Raw genomic sequence first — 20,855 nt, 5'->3', positions numbered from 1 at the left:
CTCCATGGTGTGTGTAGTAGTTGTCAGATGTTTGTTTTGTTATTGTTAAGAAATAAAGTAAAAAAGTTCTTCCGTCTTTGCTGGTGCTGAGCTCACTGTCAAAGCAGCATTGATTGTATCAACATGTAATTAAATGGTAATTCAGCGATGCACACTGTAGGAAGAACGGCGCGAGCACTCCCTTTAATTATCCTGATTGTGATTATAACCTCGCATATTCTTTGCTGTGTATCTTTATCTTTATGTGCTTTTGTTTGCCCAACTTTCATTGAATCAAGACAACGGTGGAGCTGCAGTGTATACTTACAGCAGCGCCCTCTGAGGGGGAAGGAGGAGGGGGGGAGGTCATAGCTGAGTTTCTCTGCTGTGATTACTGTGGCGTTGTTCAGCAGTTGGTGAGGAGACAATGTGTTGGTGACTTACTGTGTCTTCACTCTTTCTTCAAGGACGAAGGCTTTGAAGTGAAGCTGCTGCTGCATTGTGCTCAACAGATCAGAGGGTCACAGAGGCAGCCGAGCTCAGGGATGGTGGGGTCGGGGGGGGTGATAGATTGTTATCTATCTATGTTAGATATTGTTATCTAGTTAGTTCCAACCCCCCTCCCCTCCCCCACACACTCCCGCTTTGAATCATCATGCTGCTGCTTGTGAACAAATACGTTTCATTCCATCAGTGGGGTGCCATTTACGTCGTGATGGCGTCCCCCTCTTGAATCGGGTCGCAGTTGAAGGACGGGATGTCACTTAGTGGATGACACAGGCCTTCCCACGTGCCCTCAGCGCATCTCTGGCAGAGCTGGATTGTTGTCTGGTAACGGTTGCCATGGATGCCACACTCTGTCAGGGACTTAGGTGTAATGGATTTAAATTGAACAGTTGAATTTGGAAGTGGGGAAGGAGGAGGAGGATGTCGGTAGAAACACAGGAAGGAGGGCGCGACAGAAATAGTTGGAGTGTAAAAAAAAAGACAGGTGGAGAGAGAGACAGACACCGTCAACCAGAGAGACAACGAGGCACAGATGAGTAAAGGAGGCGCGGGGGGAGAGGTGCTCTGAAAGCCCTCAACCGTCTGTGATGAGGAGCTGAAGAGTGGTAATGGTTCCTGAGAGGTGTGGAGGTTGTCAGCACAGAGATATCCCACCATGCCGGTGGCACGCCACAGTGTCAGGCCCATCTTAGAGCCCAGGTGAGGCCCAGCAAGGGGCCCCTGCCACCCGCTATCACAGGTCATCGCTCTACATTAAACACAAAACGCCTCTTTTTGTGTCAACAAACAATCATTGCTGAATCATTTGTTTTAATTTTGTGGAAGCAGCCTTTCTGAAGGATGTCTCATTTAGGAACAAAATTCTTTAAATACACATGATGAAATATTCATATGCAAGCTGTCTCACACCCCGTGGGTAAAACATGAAAGTATTAACAGAAAAAGTTGGTTCCTCTGCAGTCCTCGGTGGAAAATGGATGTTAATGTTGCCGATATTAATGTTCTTGGGATAAGTGGATATTGAGGGCTTCAGTAGGATCCTTCAGGCTCCGTCTGTGAGCCTTGCAAAGGCCAAGCAGGAACGTTAATCAGCTCTCAGGGTTACATGAGTGAGAGCAGCCCAGAGACGCTTCCATCCTCGATGAACTCAGCATGGTCTCCACAGAGAGCAGCCTAGTCGAGTGTCTGCGTTTGTGTGCACATGTTCCTCTAAGGCATCGAAATATCCTCACGAGATGTAGATTAGAATAAGCAACGCAATGGAGAAGTTGTGTGTGCAAGATGGAAAACTTCTCAGGATGCTTTTACACCTCAGGTTCACAAACGTTCTGCAAATCCTCTCGGAGAGCTCGGAGTGATGGAGGAAACTTCTCAGAGCAACTCTGAAACACTGATCTCAGTGAGGAGGTGTGGTACACCCCATTGCTTGGTGACCCATCCTTTTTAAAAGATGTGATTGGCTGATCAAAAAAAAAATGCACCCTTTGTGATGAAGGGCAGACAAAGCATCTATTTCATTCAGAGAGTTTCCCCTGGTTTTACGTCATTAAGTGTGACAGCAATAATTTGGTTTAAAACAACATGAGTCTCATAAATATGACATTTAATCATTATTATTATAATTTATTGTATAACATGATCACATGGAACAGTCTCTGATGTGCGTTAGTCAGCATGAGAATACAGTGACTGTGTGTGAGTCTGTGTGTGTCTGTGAGTGTGTGTTTGCCCTGATGACATCATCGGGGCCGGTGTTCTGCTCTGTGATTGGCTGCTGCTGATGCAGCAGAGAGGCTGTCCTGTTTATGGCTGCAGAACAAACAGACTGTAAACTAGTCGAGCTCGTGTGGGTTTGATTGGCACCGCTCAGCGTGACATCTGGACTGGACCAATCAGGGAGAGAGACAGAGCAGAAAGAGGGAGGAAGGAGGTGTAGGGAGGAAACTACGACTAGAGGTGGTGCTGTTGTGATGTTTACTCTCCCTTTTGTTACGCCATGTTAAACCCATGTTGTACTAAAATGTAAGAGTTGCTCTGTCAACATTCGGGCAGAAAGCCACTTAAAGTGAGGAAATGAATGCAACTCCCCTCACCTGCAGTTTAAATGAACACACTTCAGAGTTTAGAGCTCATTTGTAGAGTTGACCACCAGCTGTAGGTACAACTCACAGGAAGTTTATACTCAATGTTTTTGACCAAAGGGGATTCTTGAGTTCTGACAAACTGTTTTCCTTCACAATAAAACATGTAGTGTGGCTTTTAAAACCTACTTCTGTTAAATCTGTAGTCAGTGGATGATGACACCCAGAATGGTGTGAATCACACAAAACTCAAACCCACAAAACTCATATCCATTTCCACTGTTACGCAGAAAATTCTGAAAACTTGCTGAATCTTGTTTTATTCAGACATTTATTTTATATCTTGGGCTTCACTATTTATTTTAAAAAATAAATTCCAAGTAAATTTTTTGGCAAAGCTACCTAAAAATAAGTTGAAAACATTCAGTTTAAAACTCCATTCAGTTCAATTTATGATTTAAATTTATAGAAAGTTGCATGTTGTAATTTTGCCTGCATTTGTTCCCTTTGAGAACTTAAATCGTTAAGCATATAATACAACATATAATGTGATCGTAGCACTCTGTGTGACTCTGCAGAAAATTAGCATTTAACCCAAATAAGATAGATAGATAGATAGATAGATAGATATATACTTTATTAATCCCTCAGAGGGAAATTTTTATGTTACAGCAGCATGTACAGGATACAAAATATTGAATATAATTTTAAAAAATGAGCATTCTATACAATAAAATAAGATAAAATAATATTAAATAAACTAAACTAAACAAAACTAACCTAAACCTAAACCTAAACAACAGTGCAATGAAGTAAAACAAAACAACATACAAAACAGCAGTGCAAGGGTGTCATTTTTGTGTAATTGATTTGGCCAGAGGTGAGTTATTGTACAGACTGATTGCAGTGGGCAGGAATGATTTCCTGTATCTGTCCTTGTGACAGCGGAGCTGGAGGAGTCTTTTGGAGAAAGTGCTCCGCTGTCCCTGCAGCAGGTGGTGGAGAGGGTGATCTGGATTGTCCAATATGGATAATAGTTTCCTCAGCGTCCTCCTCTCCACCACCTTTTCCAGACTGTCCAGTTTGCAGCCAATGATGGACCCGGCCTTCTTAACCAGTTCGTTAAGTCTGTTGGTGTTGCTGGCTCCAATGCTGCTCCCCCAGCAGACTACGGCGAAGTACAGTGCACTGGCCACAACAGACTGGTAGAACATCTCCAACATCTTGCTGCACACATTGAAGGATCGAAGTTTCCTCAAGAAAAAGAGTCAACTCATCCCCTTCTTGCAGACAGCGTTGATGTTGGTCTTCCAGTTCAGTCTGTTGTCGATGGAGACACCGAGGTACTTGTACTCCTCCACCATGACCACCTCCTCTCCCAGAACTCTCAGCGGTTGTCCTCCTTCTGAAGTCGACCACCATCTCTCTGCTCTTGGCCACGTTCAGGAGCAAGTGATTTCTACCCGCCCACACCCCAAAGTCCTCCACTACTGCCCTGTACCCCTCCTCCCGTCCATCCCTTATACACCCAACCACCGCAGAGTCATCAGAGAATTTATGCAGATGTCAGAACTCTGAGTTGTACTGGAAGTCAGTGGTGTATAAGGTGAACAGGAAGGGAGACAGAACAGTTCCCTGAGGAGCTCCAATACCACTGACCACTGTATCAGACAGCACACTGCCCAGACGGACAAACTGTGGTCTGCCTGTCAGGTAGTCAGTGATCCAGGAGACGTGTCCACCCCCACCACCTGCAGCTTCTCACTCAGCAGCAGTGGTTGGATGGTGTTAAATGCACTGGAGAAATCAAAGAAAATGATTCTCACAGAGCCACCGGTTCCATCCAGGTGAGACTGAGCTCGTTGCAGCAGGTAGATAATGGCGTTGTCCACTCACACATGAGGCTGGTATGCAAACTGCAGAGGGTCAAGTGAAGATTTCACCCGCGGCCTGAGGTGGGCCAAGACCAGCCTCTCCAGCACCTTCATCACATGAGATGTGAGGGCAACCAGTCGGTAGTCGTTGAGGCCAGATGGAGTCGTCTTCTTAGGAACTGGAACCAGGCACGACATCTTCCACAGTACCGGGACTTCCTCCTGCTTTAGGCTCAGGTTAAAGAGGTGTTGCAGGACCTCAGCCAGCTGGATGGCGCAGGTCTTCAGGACCCTGGGGCCGATGCCGTCAGGTCCTGCAGCCTTGTGCTGGTGGAGTCTCTCCAGCTGTCTCCTAACCTGGCCAGTTGTCACAGAGAGGGGGGGGGGGTCATGGCGTCAGTGGTGGAAGAGCCCTTTGATGTTGAGGGCTCTGTGTCCATGCAGCTCACCAGGGGGGACGGAGGGGGGAGGGGGGAAGGCAGCGGAGGTGTTTGGGAGGTGTGGTGTGTGGAGGAGACAGATGAGGGCGGTGAACTAAACCTGTTAAAGAAACAGTTTAGCTCATTGGCCCTCTCCAGGGAGCCCCCTGGTTGTCTCTCTCTCCCCTTGAACCCAGTAATCTCCTTCATACCGGTCCACACCTCCCTCATGTTGTTCTGCTGGAGTTTGGCCTCCAGCTTCCTCCTGTAGGAGTCCTTGCACTCTCTCAGCTTCTCCTTCAGGTCGTGCTGAACTCTCCTGAGCTCCTCCCTGTCCCCAGACCTGAAAGCTGCTTTCTTCTTATTAAGAAGAACTTTCAGGTCTCTGGTGATCCACGGCTTGTTGTTGGGGAAGCAGTGTACAGTCCAGGATGGTACGGTGGTGTGTTCACAGAATTTAATGTATTCTGTGATACAATCCGTCATGCTGTTGATGTCCTCCCCATGTGGTCCACACAGCACCGTGGACTCAAAGCAGTCCTGCAGGGCATCTTTAGCCTCCTGTGTCCACCTCCTCACAGTCCTGGTGGTTACAGGCTGCCTCTGCACCAGAGGAACATACTTTGGTGTCAGCAGGACCAGGTTGTGATCCGACCTACCAAGGGGGGGAAGGGCAGTAGCACTGTATGCATCCATGGCATTAGCATACAGTAGGTCCAGGGTTTTATTGTTCCGGGTGGGACAGTTCACATACTGGTACAAAGTTGGCAGAGCTAAGTGTAAGTTGTTATACGTTGTTATGAAAGCCACAACATTTTCAGTCCCGAACTCCCATTATGCTGCGGAAGAAGGAAAAGAGATAAGTAGAGAAGTAAAGTAATGAGTGACAGGTGCAGAGAGAAGACGTAAAAAGGCCACAGAGAGAGACGCAGCAACAGAAACAGCAACAGAAACTAGACTCTTGTTAATATGAGAAACTGTCCCGTATGAAATGTAGCATCTGGCCGATTAGCAACGTCTCTGGTGGATCCTGAGGCCGGCTGTCTGGAGGCGTCCCCACATCCTCACTGTGGAACCCAACACTGACTGATTGCTCCTAATACGTTTTATTTTCCGCGACCTTCTTAAAGGAAGTTTAACAATCTGGGAAAGATGTGAAATTAATACCCCTTCTCCTGTCTGTTCCATAAATATGAAACTACAAGCAGCAGGCAGTTTGCACAGCTTAGCATAAAGACTGGAAATAAGAGAGGAGCGGCTAGCTTGGCTTCGTCCGAGGATAGCAGCACGTATAAAACTTGATAACAGTTTAAAATGTCAGAAGGGATCAACAACCATTGTATTTGTTTAGAGTATTCACTGTAATATCTCAAAATGAACGTATTAAAGATTTATTAATGTTACACATATATCTACATATATATGCACACACACACACACACACACACACACACACACACACACACACACACACACACACACACACACATCAATGAGCCCCGATGCGCCAGTGAAATCCTCCTGCATTCAGTTCAACGATCAGTTGGTTCAGTTGGGCAGCACTGCCTCAGAAGATGAAGGATGACGTGTACTCAGCGTTTTGACTCTCGTCTGATCCCGCGCTATCAGAAACATGGATACAGCAGAACAAGATGATAGACGCCTCAAATAGGCTGCATACCGAGAGATAATAACAGCAGCAGAAGCATCCGTCTTTGTCATCTCGTTTCTCTTGCAGGCCAACAGAGTGTGTGTGTGTGTGTGTGTGTGTGTGTGTGTGTGTGTGTGTGTGTGTGTGTGTGTGTGTGTGTGTGTGTGTGTGTGTTAGTTCACGGATCTATATATGTCTATTAAAACAGGTGAGCATCACAATGTTCAAAACCACTTTGGTCTCATCACAAAAACATCTTTAATCAATTGTTTCAGCTTCTCTCTGTTTGGTTTTAGTAATAATAATCTAACGTGTATAAAATATACAACATAGCGCTAATGATAATGAAGCAAGTCGCCCACAGCAATTAATGCACTTAGCTCCTAATGATGATGAACTGTGGACTGTATTTGATTTGGGGAGTTGATATGCCAACTCCGAACACAAACAGGTTCATTCGTATCACGTCTGGATGAAGGAGGTTTTGTAAGGAACTCGTCCATCCACGGAGGATGTAAACAGCTTCGTTTTGTCCTTTGGATCTTCCGATCCCTTCAGGAGGGTGAAAATATTGTTGTTGTTTTAAGGAGAAAACGATGTAGATGTCAAAGAGGAGGAGCTGTCACTGTGACTCTTTCTTCTCTCTCTCTGTCATGTAATCATCTGTAAAACATCTTGTTTTATTTAGTGATGGTTTACACTTTGTTATGTGGATCTTGTCATTTAGCAAGTGAATAGAAATCTATTCCCAACAATTAAAAGTGCATCTTTTAATAATAACCTCATGATTTGATGAAATTGTGATTTATATAGCTTGACATCAAATGCAGTGTCTGCAGGCTCTGATCTCTGAGATGAGAAAAAAGTACAGGAGAAAATAAAGCTCGCGGGGAAACTCTACACAAGATGTTTCCTCCTCGGGTGGCTGGGAGCAAGCACAGGTAGAAACATGGAAATTAAAGAGACGTTAATCAAACTTTGTAGCCATTCCATCAACGGTGTTATGATTTTACATAGAGCAGGAGACCCAGTATTAATGTGGTAAATCCAGGAGAAATGTATTGTTTGTTTATTAAGTTTTTTGTTCTGGATCAGTCTTCAATCTACAGCTTTTTGAGCCACTGCACACTATTATATATAAATATAAATATCTCTATGTCAAATGTAGTACTACATACATACTGTATCGTCTACATTTTCTAAATCTCTTCCATGTTTTGAATTATTTCTGAATGAATTTGGAAATGATGTGCTCTGTAATGATAATAAATCGGCACATTAGATTAATCTGTTTCAGGAGATTCATTATTTGTTTATTGTTTAATTTATTTTGTAATTATCTCAGTGTATCCTTATTTTGTTTAAATACAGACCCAGTGGATTGTTTGTTTTTATGTTCCGATATGTTTTCTGATTTAGCACCATGGGATGTCGGAGGTATTGGTGCAACACCTCCTTCTTAGTGTTTATGTGTGATTATTAGTGAGAAACTAATCAAGCCGCATTTTGTTGATTTCTGTCAGACATTTTAACATATTAACATATCTATTTTAATCAACCTCGTGCTCGATCTCGGCCAGTGGTTCAACATGCAGCTGATTTCTCTTTCATGCGGTTCCATTTCTCATTGCATTTCCTGTTTTTCCAATGCCTTCCTCCTCCTCCTCCCTTTCCCTCTCTCCTCTCCTCCACAGCCCTGTTGTTAGCTGATGGTAAGTCATCCCGTCCTACTCTACAAGCATCTCCACTAACATCACCAGTGTGGTGTGCTATTAAACATCAGCCCTGAGTGATGTACATTCAAAGTTTCTTTCTCTTTGAGAGGTTTTCTCTATAAATACACTGCAGGGGGCGCTTGTTATCCTCCTCTGCTGTCACAGTTACAAACCAGACATGATCTTTTGCAGTGTTAATCAGTGGATTAATTAATCATATTTCCATAAATAGACCAGTCAGGAGCAAGTACAAACACTTGATAACTGTCAATATAAAAACCTGCAGTTCTGAAATTACAATTTAATTATCTTTGTGTGGTTGTGTTAATATTATATTTCCCTTCCGTGTCAAGGAACTGGTGTCATGTAGCAGCGCCGAGCAGAGTGGCTGCAAAATCAAATTTTAAACACGAGCAAAAAAAATCCTGTCAGGACTGGAGGGTACACAGTCTGTAATTGATTTAGCTTAAAAGAGTGTGTGTGTGTGTGTGTGTGTGTGTGTGTGTGCGTGCGTGCGTGCGTGCGTGCGTGCAGGCACTCATACTCTGCTATATTATGCATGCCTGTGTTACACGCCTTCCAATCGAGGGGACTCGGCTGTGATCTTTAATGGCGATGTTAATATTTAATGGGAAGCGTGTTGTCAGCAGAGAAGCAGGCCCGTATAAAAGAGGACAAGGTCTCTGCACCTGGTGGCTCAGTGGGGGTGTCACACGACGAGAGGCCTTTGGATGCAGCCGCTCCTCCTTGCTAGGGTTCGACAGCGCACGATGGATGTTATGGTCCCCTTTGTAGCTGCGCGGTGCACTCAGCAGCTCTAGGAAGTTTCGTGACTTCTTTACACAGCGGAGTCACACAGAACACATGTGATAGGCAGATAGACGGATGGATCGGGGCTTCCACAGGCACCACGAATAATTTCAGATTTGTGAAAAAAAATTGACAGTCAGCAGGTGGCCTTCAAAATACTCGATAAGCAGTCAGAGCAGCAAGTTTTAGCTTTAACAGGTTTTATATGCATCATATGCATCTGACTGCCACGCAAAGCTCATGTAATATGGTTGAAAGCTAATAAGTGAACCTTGAGTGGGGTTTGTTCCTTTCTCATTATTTGCAGTTGACTGAAAGTGATGCTAATCACTTGTTACTCATTGGAGAGAGCAGAACAAAACTAAATAACTTCTCTTCCATAAAGCAATCAGCTTGAAGTGAAACGAAACAGTTTTTAGTTGCCGTTTATTTTGCTGGGAGAACAGATTGATGTGTAAAACCAGTTGGACGGTGAAAGTCAGAGAAGTTACACTTACTGGGAAACCAGAAAGAAAAACATTCACAGCCAATATTTGCCTTTGCTGAGTTTGTGTTTTGATCAATAAAGACTGCACGCCTGTCTGACCTTCGCAGAACAAAGACAACTGACACAAAGAGAGCGTCTCCACTCTTCAGTGATCTGACATGTGACTGCATATTAAACAAGCTGCAGAATAATCAATAACTGTTCCTAACAGCAACCTGCTCCTGTTTTGTGTGTGTGCTCTGAATTCCAACGCGACGGGACAATCACTGAGCATCCACTCATCTTGATGGCCGTCTTTGATTTCTATCTATTCTGCTCCGTCTGCTCAGACGTTCCAGACAGGAAGATGTCATCAGATGAGGAGGAGGCCAAGCGGATCGCCGAGATGGGAAAGCCGGTGCTGGGGGAGCACTCCAAGCTGGAAGTCATTATCGAGGAATCGTACGAGTTTAAGGTGGGAAAGGTCACTCCTCAAACACAAGCGTGCCTGATCATTACAGTAAAAAAGGTGTTTTGCTTTTGGGCCAAACACACAGCACACACACATGGTACCACTGCATAAAAGGACAGAGGTTTGCCAACCCACAGAGATATTTTTGGAGATTGAATCTAACCTCCTCGACCCAAACGTAGACCCACCATGTTTGTTTCCAGTGGTTGGTTTCATCACACTTCCAACGAGGCTGGACCTGGATGGTACTGCCATCATGTGGTGGAGCTGATGTATTTCTCTTTAGGGAGCATGCAGATTATTGACCAATGCATGTGATTCTTCTGCAGAGCACAGTGGACAAGCTGATCAAGAAGACCAACCTGGCTCTGGTGGTGGGAACGAACTCGTGGAGAGACCAGTTCATGGAGGCCATTACAGTCAGTGCAGGTAATGTTCTCTACTTGGACTCCGGGGGCTTCATACTGCGCTGCTACGATGAGGATTCATCTTTTTAATCTTTATTTCAATATGAAATGGTTTATGTGGTCATGCATGACACTCAGGGTGCAGCAAGAACTCAAATATTTGTATAAAAATAGTCATCCCTTTTTTAAATCTCATATTAATAAATTTCTCCCACAAAGCAAAGCTCTTGGAGCTCTTCAATAATCTCATGTACATAACAGAAAGCTCATTGATCACATTGAGCGGCAGCAGAACCAGGCCTGCAGCCTGCAGAGCATCGTGACGTCACTTCACTGCTAAAATATTTAATCCAGCGATGCTCTTTATTTTTTCATGATCCACCCGTGCCTGAAAAATGCATGCAGCTCACATGGCCTGACACTTTGAATCATGAGTGTCCCTGCCTGTCCGCTGGGTTTCCTGTGAGCTGCTGGGACACGGAGGACTCCTCCACCTGAGCACGCTGACCACGTCCGGACAGTTTTATACAGAGGAGCTCACACCGAGCTCATTTCGACAGAACATACAGCTGCTGTGGAGACCAAATCTCAGACCGGTCGCAGCTGAAATCCAGTGTCCTGAATTCACACTTCACACTAACTGCAATAGTTTCCTGCTGTTACAGATGGTCTATCTGACAGTAAACTTAGCAAAAAGCTTAAGTTTTCTCATTATGTATGTTATGATAATATTATAATCGTAATATGCTTTTTGGATAAGCACAGCGATGTTAATGCAGTTTTCCTGCCCAACAAATTTGTTTCTGGGATGCTGAATGAAGTTTTATCTCAACATATTTGGGGGCTCGCCCAGGATTTGAACCCGGGACTGCTGACGGTTTCCCTGACCAAAAAATACTTACACATCATTTTATACCAACAGGAAATGATTCATTGCATGCATTATTGGACATTAATTAAACGGTTCCATTGTGTTGTGCATTGTGTGACATCAACAGCGCCAGTATATAATCGTCCAGTATTCATGCTGTCTGTAAGAAAATATAAAACCTGCTCAGACTCAGTTTGTAGATTGGATTTGGGACACAAAGTGAAAGTTTTGTGAATTGAGCTTCACTAACCTAAAACTGAAAGTTATTTCCACACACATAACAATAAGACTGTGGACTGCATTATTAAATGAGGTAGAATATCTTCTTTATTTATCTGAATCTTTTAAATGACAAAACACGCAGCTCTTTTGAATGTTATGGCTTTAGGCATTGATTTGCATTCCCAGCACATTTAAAGGAACCCGAGGTTGAAGTGACACGTCTCACGCTGGGAACTAAGTCGACGATGTTGTTGTCTTCCTTACCCTTTATCTTCTTTATGAATCCTTTATCTCACCGCTGTTTGCCAACTCTCTCTCTCAACTTTTTGCTTCATCCTTCCTTCCTTCTCGTACTCTTCTCCTCCTCCTCCTCTCTGCTCTTTGTTGCTCCCCGTTTCCTCTGCTAATGTTCCCTTCCCCTCTTTCATCCCTCTCTCTTTATCTCGGTCCAAATGTTCTGCCCCCCCCCCCGGCTTTACTTCTGCCCAGAAGATGAGGACGAGGAGGACACGGGGGAAGAACGGCTGCCGTCCTGTTTCGACTACGTCATGCACTTCCTCACTGTCTTCTGGAAGGTGCTGTTCGCCTGTGTTCCTCCCACGGACTACCTGAATGGCTGGGCCTGCTTCATCATCTCCATCGTCATCATCGGCCTGCTCACGGCCGTCATCGGCGACCTGGCGTCCCACTTCGGCTGCACCATCGGCCTCAAGGACTCCGTCACTGCTGTGGTGTTTGTGGCGCTTGGCACATCAATCCCAGGTGAATCCAAGAACGGCTCAATTTCTGATACATTAGTGTTTGTTATGCAGTTATTGGTCCCCTCAAAGTTTGTCCTTTCATATTTTTATTTTAATTCCTAAGTTTAAACTGTAAACAATGCTTTGTCATCAGGATGGCTGATATTCTTGTTTTCTCCAAACGGCCATTTTCACCCATCAGGAACAAGATGTCACCCAAACCTCAGACTATCAGCATCTTCTGTTATTAAAGGTCCCATCTGTGGCATAAATAAAGAAATAACTGCATGTGTTTAAAAAAAAAAAAAAAAATTGTAAATATAAAGGAAGGAAAACCTGAATGATTTTCTGCACCTTCTGCGGGAAACTGGAAGACATAGGGCAACCTTTTGGAATTGTGAGAAATGAAGTCTTCATTTATATAAAACCGACCAGCATACTGATCATGAAGTACACTCACATATAGTACACTTGGAGGTACATGGAAGTACACTTAGTTGTGTAGAGTCGTGTTGTATTAAACGCTGCCTTTTCTGCACTTGCAGAAAACAACTGTAACATTTGAACACATCACCTGCCAACATATCTGCAGCTTTAATTATTTACCCAGAATGCCCTCTGTTTAACACACAATGAACACACCGGTTGTTGTGTCCAGCAGCGGGATGATGATCCTTAGTGATAAATAAACTCTTTTGTTCGATGTTCTGCAGCTTCCTCAGACCGGATCGGTGGTTCCCTCCCTGTCCGTGTGTTGCAGTATCCATACTACTACTATTCACTATGTCCCAGTACACAGTATGTGAAATGCGGTCTGACAAAAGTACCATGATATCCCGATGCCTCTGGACACAGGTTATAGCCTCTGGCTGTTCTGACCCACAATCCTCTGCAGCTGCAGATTGGTCACATCGACGTGCTGATGTTCCACCTGGTCACAATTCGCAAAAGGAAGAAGAGACATTAAGAAGACGCTGTAATGTTCAGCGTTGCACTTGTTCCAAATCACATCCTTTTTTTGCTTCAAATGTCACCCTACAAATTAGATACGACCAAGGGTCAAAGTTCATTCTTATGACCAAGTACCTTTATTGTATATATCATGCAACAGTACATACTTTGTGAGGGCAGCTGCAGTATTACTGGGAGGAAAAAGACAAAGTATGTGATTTGTACACCGTCCGTGTACTCACAGTGCACTGCATGTTTGTGTATGTTAGATGGTACGTACACCAGTTGGACCAACACTGGTCACTTCTGGCTTAAAAAAAAACAAGATGGTGACTGACTCACAAACCAACAGGTTGGTTGCAGCTACCTTCACATTGTCTGACCTCTCAATGCACAGATGACAAATAAAGTGAAAAAAGTTCATCAATGCTTACCATTTTGCACAAAGAGTCCCTCAGAACCAGATTTTCTTAATCAAATATATTCAACCAGAATCGTAATCACTACTTTGTTGAGACTGTTTTGTCCCTTCGTTGAAATGGGAGTAACAGAAGGCTTTTCTGTCCACAGACATGTTTGCCAGTAAAGTAGCGGCGGTCCAGGACACCTACGCAGATGCCTCCATCGGGAACGTGACCGGCAGCAACGCCGTCAACGTCTTCCTGGGAATCGGCATGGCCTGGTCTGTGGCGGCCATCTACTGGCACATGAAAGGGGAGCCATTTGTGGTGGAAGCCGGCTCGCTGGCCTTCTCCGTCACCCTATTCACCATCTTCGCCTTCCTGGCCATCTCGGTGCTGCTTTACCGGCGCCGGGCCCACATTGGAGGAGAACTGGGTGGGCCCCGGGGACACAGACTGGCCACATCAGCCTTCTTTTTTGGCCTGTGGTTGCTTTACATCCTGTTCTCCAGTCTGGAGGCCTACTGTCATATAGAGGGCTTCTAGCTGGGGCGGACTCCACGAACAAACAGACCGGGCTTCAAAGTACAACCTCAGAGGTCAAAGAGTGAATTCTCATTGTGGAATTTGGGTCAGTCTTGTTTGGTATGAAAGGACAGGAGAGGCAAAGCTCCCCCCACTCTCCTGCCCACCCCTCACCCCACAACACAACCCCCTCCGTAAGGTGCTTGGAGGTGTGAGTCCTGACCGGCCACCTTCCCCCCCAACTGATACCAGAGCAGCCCTGAGCCCAGGCGAGTGTGCTTACAGTTGGGTTTGGGTCACCACTGAGTCCAGAAGATGCCAAGAGGGCGGTCCTGCATTCCACTGGAAGAGACTGCAGTCTTATATCCGGAGAGGGTTGAGTTCATCAGAGGTCTATATTTTTCTCAACATCTGACGAGAATGACTTTTTTTTAAAAAGTATTTTGAGGATAAAAACACACAAAATAAAAGAAACACAAAAAAAAACAAAAACACACACACACAAAGAGGAATCAAAGAACTATTTTCTGATCTATGGAATAATAAAAGATTATTTAGAAAATGCAAAAATGTTGTTGAGGGACAGTGGGATGGATAGTATTTATTTTTATTTGCATAGTTTCCTAGGACGCACTGCAGAGTTCTCAGAAATCGCATGAAGACAAAGATGAGGAGCGACAGAGACAGTTCCTACCGGAGGAAGAGGTAGACACATGGTGAAACTGCCCTGAACATTACTTCCGTATAAACGTATCTATATATAATATATTTACATATTTTCTGTATATTTTGAATATTTGTTTAAATGTGGTCACCCTCGGCTCTGACGAGAGGATAGCTGTTGCTAAGTGGGAGGGGAAAGGGAGGGTCAAATTATATACCAGAACGATGTCTTCACATTTCTAAGAGTTATGTATCTTTGCATAGGTAAAAGTATCACATTGTATTTTATTTATTTACCGATATCTTGGTCTCACTCGAGTTTTCACCTTTTCGATCGGAAATCTGGAAAAAACAACAACGAAAAAACGAAACGTGTTGCTGCAGAGATAAATTCAGAGGTATTTTTCTACTGTTTCTTCCATGCACTTTGTTGTATAGTTCTACTTCTGGAGACTTCTACTTGTACATGTGCAAAAGGCCAATCCTAAGGTGTCACTATGGACTGAACAGAGTGCCTGCGGAGGGAGAGGCGTTCGCTGCAGCGGCCACACCAAGCAGCTCTGAAAAACTCCAGAGTTTCTCCCCCAAACAGAGCATTGACATGTTTTTTATTTTTTATTTAAAGCTGCATTAATTGATTTTCTGACATATTCCCACTCCTGATGCTGCTGCTCCTCTGCGTCTTCAGCGTACTCTATCTGAGGGTTTCTGTCATTTTTATTCCCTCACAAATGAATCATGGTTTGTTGGTTTCACTGTTGAAGCTGTTAGCTTTGCAACATCACAACTGGGTCTCCTCCATTTCAACATAAACGTAACCACTTTCCATCTTCACTTTCTAGATGTCTGCATCGCTCAGCCCTTTTTGGTCCTGCTCTTATTACGGACATGTTTTCATGTCAGTCGGGCGACACAAGCCCTGCAAGTCACAGCTGACGTTTATCCTACAAGTTCACTGGCCTAAAATTAGGAATGTTAAATATACAATATTCTTATTATTGTTTTCATACGTGATCATGTTGGAAGCACAGACTGAACATAAAGATGGACAACGTGCCACAGCTTCCTCCCACTCTAACGCAGTGAAATGGGAGCTGCCGTGTCCAGCTGTCTCATCATCTCAGCCTTAGTCAGTTGATGAGGTATAAAAGCCCCGCCTCCTGCCCCACCCAAACTTCAAGTCACCCCGACGTCACGGTCTGACCTCTGGTAGATTGTTGTAGTTGCTCTCATCATTAAAAAAAAAATAATAATAATTAAATGACAGTAGCTCTTAGCGACCACCAATCAACCACAACATTAAAGCCACTGACAGGTGAGGCGAGCAACATTGATCGTCTCGTTACTGTGGCACCCGTCGGGGTGAGTAGGGGGCAACAAGATAACAGTCAGTTCTTCTTGATATCTCGTTAGTAGGAAAAATGGGCAGGCGTAAAGATCTGAGCAGGCCACCGTGTGACGACTGGGTCAGAGCATCTCCGAAATGACCGGTCTCCCGGTGTGTTCCTAGTGTGCAGAGGTTCGTAATATAATGACCGGTCTCCCGGTGTGTTGCTGCAGAGGTTAGCACCTACTAAAAGAGGTGAATGGCGACAGGGTCAGAGAGAAGTTGTTGTGATCCCAGATTCGAGCTTTATGCTGCCTGGTAGAAAGGATGTCAGAACATAGAGTCTCTGCTGCCGAGCTGCAGACCAGTTCAGACCCCCGTATACCAACGGCAGCACCGACTACCACTACGTGGTCGTCAGAACCGCGGAAGAAGAAGGAGGTCTGGTCTGATCAATCACCTTTTTCTTTTTCATTGCGTGGTCGGCTGGGTGCATCGTTTATCAGACAAGAGATGGGATGCATTCTGGGTAGAAACTGAGCTGGAAGAGGCAGTGTGATGCTGTGGTCGATGTTCCGCTGCGAAACCTCTGGTGTTCACGTGGATGTTACTTTGACTCGTCACCCACCTAAACACTGTTGGAGACCCTCGAAGGCAGCTGTACTCCCTGCTGACTGTTCAGAAACACGACAAAGGGTTCAAGGTGCCGACTCACTTGCGGTCAGATAGAGCATCTACAGGACGGACTAGAGCAGGGGTGTCAAACTCATTTTAGTTAAGGGGCTACATACTGCCCACTTTGATCTCAAGTGGGCCAGACCAGTAAAATCATAGCATAATAACGCATACATAACGACAATATTTCTCTATGTCTAAATCATTGGTGAAGGTTTTTGGATGATAAACACTGTTTTAAGGTCTTTCTACAATAAACTAGAAACATAAAGACCAAAAACTCAGACATAACCCACTGTTTATCTGCCTGGGCTCTCCCCTGCAGATTCCCTTGCTTTGTGACGCATTTGACGTCAAACGTGTCACAAAGCGAGCAGCGAGCGCTGCTGCCTGTGGCAATGAGCGCTTCTGCCTCCTTAGCAGACATCGCATTTACGCTGTTTTTGAAGCAATTACTGGATCGAATAAAAAAAAATTACAAAACGTTTGTACTCATGAACCTCCATATTCTTATAGAAATGCAATTTATGTCTTTCTGTAATTTTCACACTTAGAAAAGTCATCCGGCGGGCCGAGCTGGACCCCCTGGGGGCCGTATGTTTGACACCCCTGGACTAGAGAAACAAAAAAGTCTGATCCCATCTTTACATCCAGGACTTTAAAGGGTCCTGCAGACCTGATACCAGAGGACACCGTCTGTGGAGTCCAGGACTGGGCGGGTCAGCTTCTAGCGTTCGGCGTGTGGTGTCCTTCACAAAACAAACCTAGCTTTTGAGAAAAACCTTGCAAAAGTCCCTCGGATCCATCAGAATTTCAGCCGTACAACATATTTAGTGGTTTGAAACAAACAACAATAAGTCACATGGTTCAGGTAAGAAACCGTGGTTCAACGTTATCGTGTTAAATTCCCAGCCGTAGGTCCACTTCGTCAGCACTCATCAAAACCAAACAGCAGAAAAATGAACGTCAAAAAAGCGCTTAAAATTGATGACATATAATGAATAAAAGATATTGATTAATGCAGCTTTAAATGCAACTTTACCGACATTACAGAAAAATGTGGTGGTTGATCCTCAGAAATATTGTTTTTTGTAGGTTTGGTGTAATTTTCCCACTGTGCTCTGTTTGGACTGACACTCTTAGGGAGAGCTGCCGGTGTCGGTGTGAGCTCCAGGTCCAAGTTGAAAGTAGCCAGATATTGACACTGAATGCTGTTTAATACACGACTGGTGCTTTGTTTTTAAAATGAGGGGAAAGAAATATACAAAAACGTAAATTTGCATAAAGTGTATATGAGAATATAATCAGACAATTATTGGTTAATTTAAAAATCACCCAAGAGATTACCAAAGAGGTGGGAGGCAACATCTGTTTGAAAATAAAAGAGACAGTAAATTTTATTTTATTTATTTATTTATTTTTTTAAAGTAGGTGACAGGATATGGCAGTGACACTGTATTTCCACAAGGGGGGTGTCCCTGTGGTCGTCCCTTCTACTGCTTAGCACTCCTCCTTCTCCTCCTCGTCTTCCTTCTCCTCTTCCTCCTCTTCCTCCTCCTCCTCTTCCTCAGAGTTCTTCCTCTGTGGTGAGCAGTGTTGTAAATACATCTCATGGCTGACTCGGATGCTCCTCCCCCGGCCCCGGACCACACCTGCTCACCTCCCTCACACACACACACACACACACACACACACACACACACACACACACACACACACACAGTGCGAGCAGAGCGACGGGTTCACTGCTGCACAAAAGGAGGACGGTCCCGTTCAGATCCAACACAGAAGCCACATGATGTACATAATCTTCAGTGTATGTTTACATAGACACGGTGTCGGTGTCCTGGGGGGGCAAGGCATGTTAACACCACTCATATCTCATGGTCAGGTCATCTGCAGTCCGCTTCATCTGAGCCAGTGGAGGTGTGATCTTCCATGTTTTGTCACCTTTTGTTAAAACATGTAGAAGGAAATATTTCAAGTTGAAGGAGCTGCCAGTGTTCTTCATCTTTATATTATTTTATTGGCTGTTTTATCTGCTGGGATGTGTTGAGCTCAAACCAGTGTGTGTGTGTGTGTGTGTCACACACACACACACACTGTGCTGTGCATGTTGCTGTTCTGAAACCAGGCTGTGCATCCTGTGTGTGCACAGGCAGTGGTGCTGTTGTTGGTCTTCACAAGGGCACGACTCCAAATTGATTCTGTCTTAAAAATTCATGTCTTAATTGTGTTAAAAATTATTTCTCATACGCATCACTTCTAAAGGCACCAGTGTGTTTATGTCGTGTGGGATGGAAGAAACGTATCACCGTGCAGGAAGTGATGATGTTTCATTGATGAGGTCAACACTATTCTTTTGACTTTGTTTTTGTGGAACAGAAAAGGGGCACATTTAATGGATGGCTTTGTTTCCTGGCCTGCAATGAGATGTCAAAATAAAAGAAGCAAATTTCTGAAACTGACGGTGTTTTTTTAAATCAACTAGTTTTCTTTTCTAAATGTGGATTAAAAACTGCTCTCTGGTTCATGCAAACAGGACTCACTGACTTAAATGGCTTTGAGTCATTTCAGCACATCCTGACACAAAGATGACTTCACATCTTTGCTTTTCACAAACAAAACAAAAGCCTAGAAATTAAGACAGAAGATTAAAATGTTCATATTATGTGTTTGAATATGTTGCAGTGAAACGTGTATCTTCTCCAACCGGATGTATTTCTAGACGGTTAGTTCAGTTGGACCCAAACTGGTCTGCTGTTTGTTTCTGTTTTTTTTCATATCAGAGGAAATGCTCTGTTTATATTTTGCAAAATATTTTAGAATATTCCAGATATAGAACATTTTGAAGCAGTGAGCCGACGGCGCTACAGAGAAAGCAGCTTCAGACGGATGCTTGTGTTCATTTTTGTATTTCATTCGGGTGTTTTCAGACTGACCAATGATCACGGGCTCTTTTTCTGTCTTTGGTAAATACACTTTCTTTCTCTTCACGTTCATGAAAAATAGCCCTTTAAAAAAAAAACATCTTTGTCTGAAAAAGCAAAAATCAAAGAAGCTGCGTGGATGCCCATTTCTGCCAGAAAAACATCCACATGTTCGACATGATTTCAAAAAGGGTCTTATTTCATGATTTTAACTCAGTGCCAAAATGTAAACTCTTAACTTTTGTCTGATTATCATAATTTAAGTGGAAATTTTGATATATTAACACTGTTTTCTTTTTATATTTGACTTTATATTTCATCATTCTTACTTATTATGCCAAACATTCAGTTTGGACTTTGTATGCTCAAATTATCTCATCATTTTGACTACTGTTGTACTTCACAGCTACTTCTAACAAATATTTGTGGCATAAAATGCTAAAATCTGACTTTTTGTTTCATCATTTTAACAATCTAAGTTTATTTTATTTTACTGTTATTATGATACTTTTTCCTTTTTTTTCCTTTTTCATGGTGGAATCCTGATCTTCCCAAATATCTTACTGATCATCTCTGTGGCAAACGAACACTTAACAAGCACAGAGATCATTTGCTCAACACAGACTGATCCAAGTGTGTGTGTGTGTGCGCGCGCGCGCGCGCGCGCAGGGGGGGGGGGCGACAACTAAACATGTGGAACACTGTGCAGTTTATGAAGTCACAGTATATTCTAATTTAGGGTCAGTTTATTTCATTTTTTTAATAATCTGAATCTTTAACTGAATTTCACTCACACAGAAACACTTTATTATCCCGTCGCATTACTGAAACAGTGAGGATTGTTTGTTTGTTTGTTTTTAGTTATCTTGACTGTTTTTTTACTCCTTGCTATGAATTCTGTTGTTATTTCAGGGAATTAAGCATGTAATCTAACCTTGAGTTGAGTATTTTGTTATTGTTTGTTTATTTCGTTTTTTAAGGGGGGGGGGGGTCAATAATAAATAAATAAAGGAGTTATTTGAAGAACAGAAATTCTCCCTGTTAGTGTTTAATTGGCCACAGCCGGTGCACGCTGTGGAGCGGGTGACCAGCATCTGACGCTGACAGGAGGGCGGGGAATAAACTGTTGCTGACGTGTCTGTGGACCAATAGGAGGCCGGAGATGATTC

General features: G+C 43.8%; 1 protein-coding gene across 5 annotated transcripts in view; it reads left to right on the top strand.

Annotated features, from left to right (window-relative positions):
- Positions 1-20,135, top strand: part of slc8a3 (solute carrier family 8 member 3) — a 96,138-nt gene extending 76,003 nt beyond the window's left edge. For 2 of the 5 annotated variants that reach the window (XM_069160478.1, XM_069160482.1), the window contains exons 4-8: positions 8,206-8,223; positions 9,853-9,977; positions 10,304-10,403; positions 11,964-12,236; positions 13,736-20,135. In XM_069160478.1, the coding sequence (XP_069016579.1) occupies positions 8,206-8,223; positions 9,853-9,977; positions 10,304-10,403; positions 11,964-12,236; positions 13,736-14,112 (893 nt within the window). In that variant the 3' untranslated portion in view covers positions 14,113-20,135. The remainder of the gene's footprint in view (positions 1-8,205; positions 8,224-9,852; positions 9,978-10,303; positions 10,404-11,963; positions 12,237-13,735) is intronic. The other 3 variants (XM_069160481.1, XM_069160483.1, XM_069160479.1) reach the window with 2 other exon arrangements.
- The last annotated feature ends 720 nt before the right edge of the window (positions 20,136-20,855 follow it).

The sequence above is a fragment of the Embiotoca jacksoni genome, unplaced genomic scaffold, assembly GCF_022577435.1.
Source record: "Embiotoca jacksoni isolate LCO1_2020_lvr unplaced genomic scaffold, fEmbJac1.0.p SCAF_27, whole genome shotgun sequence".
Classification (NCBI taxonomy): Eukaryota; Metazoa; Chordata; class Actinopteri; family Embiotocidae; genus Embiotoca; species Embiotoca jacksoni.
Note: the sequence above shows the minus strand (reverse complement) of the source record. Positions and strands in the feature narration are given on the sequence as shown.